The sequence below is a fragment of the Schistocerca nitens genome, chromosome 3 (genome assembly GCF_023898315.1).
Source record: "Schistocerca nitens isolate TAMUIC-IGC-003100 chromosome 3, iqSchNite1.1, whole genome shotgun sequence".
NCBI classification, from domain to species: Eukaryota; Metazoa; Arthropoda; class Insecta; order Orthoptera; family Acrididae; genus Schistocerca; species Schistocerca nitens.
The window spans coordinates 635,735,850-635,742,414 of NC_064616.1; the positions used below are offsets into that span (position 1 = coordinate 635,735,850).

The 6,565-nt window shown below is 44.8% G+C and overlaps 1 protein-coding gene across 1 annotated transcript in view; it reads left to right on the top strand.

The window, feature by feature from the left end:
• Window positions 1–3,028, top strand: part of LOC126249372 (slit homolog 2 protein-like) — a 153,697-nt gene extending 150,669 nt beyond the window's left edge. Inside the window, exon 5 of the mRNA XM_049951025.1 lies at window positions 2,881–3,028. Within this exon, the coding sequence (XP_049806982.1) occupies window positions 2,881–3,028 (148 nt within the window). The remainder of the gene's footprint in view (window positions 1–2,880) is intronic.
• The last annotated feature ends 3,537 nt before the right edge of the window (window positions 3,029–6,565 follow it).

A 6,565-nucleotide genomic window follows, 5' to 3' on the forward strand; every position in this document is an offset into this window, starting at 1 on the left:
AGTTCTAGGGGACTGATGACCATAGATGTTAAGTCCCATAGTGCTCAGAGCCATTTGAACCATTTTGTCTGAAACACTTGTGCGTGCACCAGCATTGTGCTCTTTCGGCAGAGATGCCACAGATCACCATCCTTCTTTACAGAGCAGACATGCTTCCAAGCCCCACTTTCTGTGAAGACTAGTGGATTTGCAAACATTTAACGCCTAGTGTTAGTGTAGATGCTCACGATAGTAGGAAGTGAACATTCGACCGTTTTCGAGGTACTCGTTCACAGACTCTACGTTATAATAATCTGCCCTTTGTGAAAGTTGCTTATCGCAGTGGATTTCTCCATCTGCAGTCCATATCTTCGTTAGGGTGACCCTCCATCTGTGTCTGGTCCACTTGCATCTTTTGTTACCTCGTCACGTGCCCGCAACGCCACTAGGCGGCATCGAACGTCGCAATCGCCAGTGGCTGTAATGTTTTGGCTTATCAGTGTATTTATCCGTTCCAGGACGACTGGAATCTGTTTTGAGTGCCACTGGTTTTCCTACACTGTACTTTGCATGGTAATGTGTTGTGTTTTTCGTGTTTCAATATTTTTGTCGACCCCTGTATTTTCAAGTCATTTGTGACCTTGTGGTTCAAAATGGCTCTGAGCACTATGCGACTTAACTTCTGAGGTCATCAGTCGCCTAGAACTCAGAACTAATTAAACCTAACTAACCTAAGGACATCACACACACCCATGCCCGAGGAAGGATTCGAACCTGCGACCTTAGCAGTCGCGCGGTTCCAGACTGAGCGCGTAGAACCGCTAGACCACCGCGGCCGGCTGTGACCTTGTGTTTGTTGTGTACGTGTCCTTATTGCATAACTGACACGTGATATCGGACTATACTATTACGTAGACTTAATTTTCTAGAAGATCATTCAACTCCTTGATTAGTTCAGTAGTTCTTAAATACGCAGTGTGTGCCAGTTCTCTTAGGACTGCTTGTGTGGAATACCAAACTGCAATGCTATCTCGTGTACAATTGTGTTACGATCCTTGAAGTTGCAACGACAGTCGCATAAAAGATCAAGGTTCTAGCATCGCTGCAGCAGGCGCTCTTTCCGCAAATGTAACAGTATTTGTCTGACACTAGTCGGAAAATGGCGGTGGAGTAGTTAGGCAACATCAAGTTTTGTGTTAAGCCCACAACAGCTCACGACGGCCCACAAAGCAAAGATCGAAGTGAGAGTTTTTGGCCAGCAAATGGTTCACAGTCCTGGATAACCCTCTGTATTCGCTGGATTTGTCCCCAACCGACTTTTGATTGTTCCCCAAACTGAAGTTTGCAAATGAGAGGGCACCGTTACGATGCAGTTAAGGACAGCGAAGAAAATTGTACTGCAGCAATAAATGCAGTTCCAAAAAAGGACTACATTGACTACTTCAAAACACTTTCAAAGCGAGTTTAGCTGTGTATTAATTCTGGTTGATACTATTGTGAATAAATACAGTGATTTCATGGCATAATACATGATTTTTTTTTTCATACGCACAGTCCTAAAGGAATTGGGACACACTGTATATGTGTGAAATAGTTAGTATGGTAACGTAGCAGCAGCTTCATCATAACGATTCACTTGTCACATCACTGCAGTTTTCCTGCGAAACTTACATTTTACTAACACATTTTTGCACGAGAGGCTTTTTGTTACACCCATTCTGTGAACATCGAATGGCTCTGTATCCTGAAAAATTTAGTGAATAATCGCAAACATTTCTTTCTTTAAATCATCCAACTACAACTGTTCCTTAAGACATGCTATGAATGCCACATATAGGGAAAAGGGTCCTGATTGTACATCGCCTGTCCGGAAAGTTTCGAGACTGATTTTATTGCTGGCGTATAAGCGACGTCAGACCATTAACTACGGTGGCTGCTTGAACTAATATTTGCAAACAACAGATAAGCATTCGACCAGTCAGTTGTCAGCAAGCAGTGTTACGTAGTGGACAAGTGGCCGGAGCGTGACTACATTGTTGTGTCACCAATCGCAGTGGAGAAGTATCTCTAAGTCAAGTGTTCAAGACATCCTCTAGAAAGTTTTGAAGAAGAGTTTCTCCCAGATACCTTGACGCCGAAACGTGTGGAGACTTGCCACGACTTGATTCAAATGCAAAATGTGGACAATACTTTTCTGGGAAAAGTGATCCCGGGTGATGAAAAACGAAAAGAAGGGAAGATTGGGTTTAACGTCCCGTCTACATCGAGGTCAGTAGAGAGGGAATAAAAGCTCGGATCGTGTCAAGAAAAGGAAACGAAAGCGGCCGTGCCCTTTCAGAGGAACCTCCCGGCTTTTGCCCGAAGCGATTTACGGAAATTACGGAAAACCTAAATCTGGATGGCCAGACGTGAGTTTGAACTGTCATCCTCCCGAATGCGAGTCCACTGTGCTAACCACTGCACTGCCTGGCTCAGTACGGGTGATGAGACTTACTTATATCAACACGAACCTACCACAAAACGACAAGGTGCAGAAATTTACATGAATGGTCAACGGTCTTGACGACATGACCGACAGTCACGTCAATGTCACGCGCGCCTTGGACATTATCCCAAAGGAGGACTTTTCTGACAGTTGCACGTGGTTATATGAACGCTGTGTGTTGTACTCAAGTTGGGGGAGACTGCGTAGAACACTTGAATCATTAAAACCACCATCTTCACTTTTCTCTATTTCTTATTAAGCCAGTCTCGAATCTTCTTGGAATGGGAGGATGTTTCACTGATCAATGAAAATATACTGTGTAGCTGTCTCTCCTAGACCCTCCAACTTCTCATCCTACTTCTTTAACCTGGTCCATTTACCGCGAGCTGAATGAGAGGGGAGACGTGTCTGTTAAGGTACCTGTCGGACAACGCGCTGCGGGGCGACAGCGTGCCGCAGCTGTCGCAGCTGTCCTCGCTGCTGTGGCTCTTCCTGGACGGCAACCGCCTACACCACGTTCGCCTGCAGCACTTGGCCGGCCTGCGCAGCCTCGTCTGGTTGTAAGTAATCCATCTACAGCTAATAGTCTGTGCTAGTAAGAGATAAAGGGATGCACATTCAGATCTATAGAACGTTTATGTGGCAAGTGTTCAACCCTCCATGAAGGTACGAAGTAATAGCTCCGAAGTTTTTGTGTGAAAACTCTTAAGGCTTTTTAAATGAAACAAACGTTGTTAGCATTCTACGTCTTTATTTAATTTATATTTTCCAGAAGGTTCGCATCTCGGCCTGGTACACTGTTTTGATCTGGCGGGGTGTTTTATATCTTCTTAATTTAAGCTGAAGGCCAAGTTTCTACGTGAATCATCGTAATAGAGACTGGAGTCCCTAACAGTGTGGTAGTTCTGTATGAAAATGAAAATTTCATTTATAACATGCTTATTAAATCGGGTAATGGCCTGGCCACAGTAGTAACACCGGTTCCCGCCAGATCACCAAAATTAAGGGCTGTCGGGCTTGGTTAGCACTTGCATAGGTGTCCGTCATGATCTGCAAGGAACTGCTAGCAAGCGCGGTGCGCTCATCTCATGTGAGGCCAAGTGAGGAGCTACTTGATTGAGAAGTAGCGGCTCCGCTCACAAAAGCTGATAATTGCCAGGAGAGCGGTGTGCTGACCACATGCACCGCCATGTCCGCAACTTGTGACGCCCCTGGACTAACGATGACACGGCAGTTGGTCGGCACTGTTCGGTCTTCAAGGCCTGTTCGGAAGCAGAGTTTATTCAACTAAGCTGACATAACGATACGAGTGTTAAAGACATTAAAAAATTACCATAAAATTGTAAGTATAAATGTAGTATGAGATGTTATTTTTATGTATGCTTAACGACACCGTTTGATTTGGGGAGTACTAATACTGAGTAACATTTTTCCTATTATTCTATATGTCCCTGCTTATATTTTAATTAATTCGCATTAATTGAAATATAGCAACACAAGAGAAAGATGCTCTCTCGTTGGAGGTATTTTGACCTATTACTTCAATGAGATAGCTCAGCTGTTTAAAAACTCTGGTTTTAAACAGCGTAAAAAAATATCTAGCAGCCATTTCCTGCCAAGCTTCACGGGGTTAGCTCATGGGAGATTCACCTAAAAAAGCATCTCACAGCGGATAAAATATGGTTCTGATTTTCAATAAATCTTAGCGTCATTAGGCCTAATGCATAAAAAGGAAACCAAAGGAAAATACGAGGGTCATTCCATAAGTCATGGTAACTATGGTAAGTCTTGCGATAATGTGACATCATGGAAATTCCATGATGTGCATTGAACTGGTAAGGTAGCGTGTATATGAATGCATATGAGTGCAAACACAAAATGGGGTTCGATTACGGGAGGTCATGCAAAGGTTGAAATGAAACACACGCATTGGACCTCTGTGTCAATTTATTGTGCACGAAAACAAAAACGAACAAAATGAATCAAAATCAACTACTCTCCTTGAAACTACCCGCAGTGCACCCACAAAGCGTCGTCAAAGATGGCGGAGGCACTGAATGCCATTGGTATTACCATTAGTAGGTGCCAACAATCACTGAAATGTCGTGAGGATATCCGTCCTGTTTGCAAGCGCCTCCCACGCAGTGGTTTCTTCAACTATGGAATGAGGTCGAAGTCGCACGGAATTAGGTCTGGTGAGTAGCGTGGGTACGGAAGGATCCATCTTGTAGCAACCAAGCTCACACATAATGTTTCAGGCGCTCGTACCGAGCCATCATCGCATGCGGGCGCAGTCTGTCGGTTGATTTCGGTGATGTTGACCGCGGGCTTTCGAATGTACATTGACAGAAAAAGCTCGCAACACCTAGAAGAAATTGGAAGTTCGTAGGCGTGTTTCTACATCTGAAAGTTGATGTCTATCCAAATTTTACGCCAGCATTGTAAATGTGGCGTTAGTAGCGCCACTATGAGGATGCAATGAGATTTACTCTAAATAAGCGCTGCAACGGTCGTGTGCGTTAATTATCTTTGAAATTTAACGTGATGAGTTAATATTAGTTAAAAATAGTGTAATAGGGCTACGAGAAGCTGAATGTTTCTTCTGCGATATTGTAGAAAGACTTGGCAGGAATGTAGCCACATGATTGCTGGCAGAGTGGCCACGAGAATGTGGGGTCGCAAGAAGCCCGTGTCCGGACGGCCAAGTGGCACTACCGAGAGGGAAGACCACCGTGTTCGGCTTATGGCTCTGCAGCTGCAGCAGCAATTTTACGAGCAGTTGGCACCAAAGTGACACAACGAAAAGTTAAAAATCTGTTACTTCAAGTTCAGCTTTGAGACAGACGCCCTGCAGCGTGGATTCCACTGACCCCTAACAACTGTCATTTGCAATTTCAGTGGTGTCATGCGAGAGCTCACTGGAAGGCGGGATTGAAGTCTGTTGAGTTTTCTGATGAAAAATGGTTCTGCCTCGGTTCCAGTAACGCCTGTGTGTTGGTTAGAACGAGGCCAGTTGAGGGCGTGCAACCAACCTGTCTGCATTCTGGACCTACACCTAGAACTATGGTCCCGGGCGCGATTTAGTATGAAAGCAGGAGCACTCTGGTGGTTATCCTACGCACTCTAACTGCGAGTTTGTACTTCAATCCGAGCGGTTCTAGGCGCTACAGTCTTGAACCACGCGACCGCTACGGTCGCAGGTTTGAATCCTGCCTCGGACATGGATGTGTGTGATATCCTTAGGTTAGTTAGGTTTAAGTAGTTGTAAGTTCTAGGGGACTGATGACCACAGCAGTTAAGTCCCATAGTGCTCAGAGCCATTTGAACCATTTTTGTACTCCAATCTGGTGATTCGACTTGTTGTGCTTCCATTCACGAGCAGCATTCCACTGGGTGCTTTCCAACAAGATAACGCTCGCCCACATGCCACTCACTGTTGTTACAGAACATCCTCCACAGAATGTTGACATTTTCAAAAAATGGCTCTGAGCACTATGGGACTCAACTGCTGAGGTCATTAGTCCCCTAGAACTTAGAACTAGTTAAACCTAACTAACCTAAGGACATCACAAACATCCATGCCCGAGGCAGGATTCGAACCTGCGACCGTAGCGGTCTTGCGGTTCCAGGCTGCAGCGCCTTTAACCGCACGGCCACTTCGGCCGGCATGTTGACATTTTGCCTTGGCCTGCTCGATCACCAGATCTCTCTCCCATCAAGCACATATGATATATCATCGGATGACAATTCCAGTGTCATCCACAAACAACATTAACCATCCCTATAATGACCGACCAAGAGCAGAAGGCATGGAATACCATACCACAAGTTGACGTCTGGCACCTGTACAATACAATGCATGCTCGGTTGCATGCTTGCTTCAACATTCTGGCGGTTACGCCGGTTATTAATGTGCCAGCATTTCGTACTTGGAACGGCTTATCTCGTGCTTATGTTAACCTGTAATGCTGCAATGTTAATCACTTAAACATGTTACCTAGACAAATGTATTCCCGAAATGTCGTTACTCTAGATCAGTTACTTTTTGTTGTTGCCATTTTTTCCCGTCAGTGTATTTACTGCGATAACGGTGATGCCGCA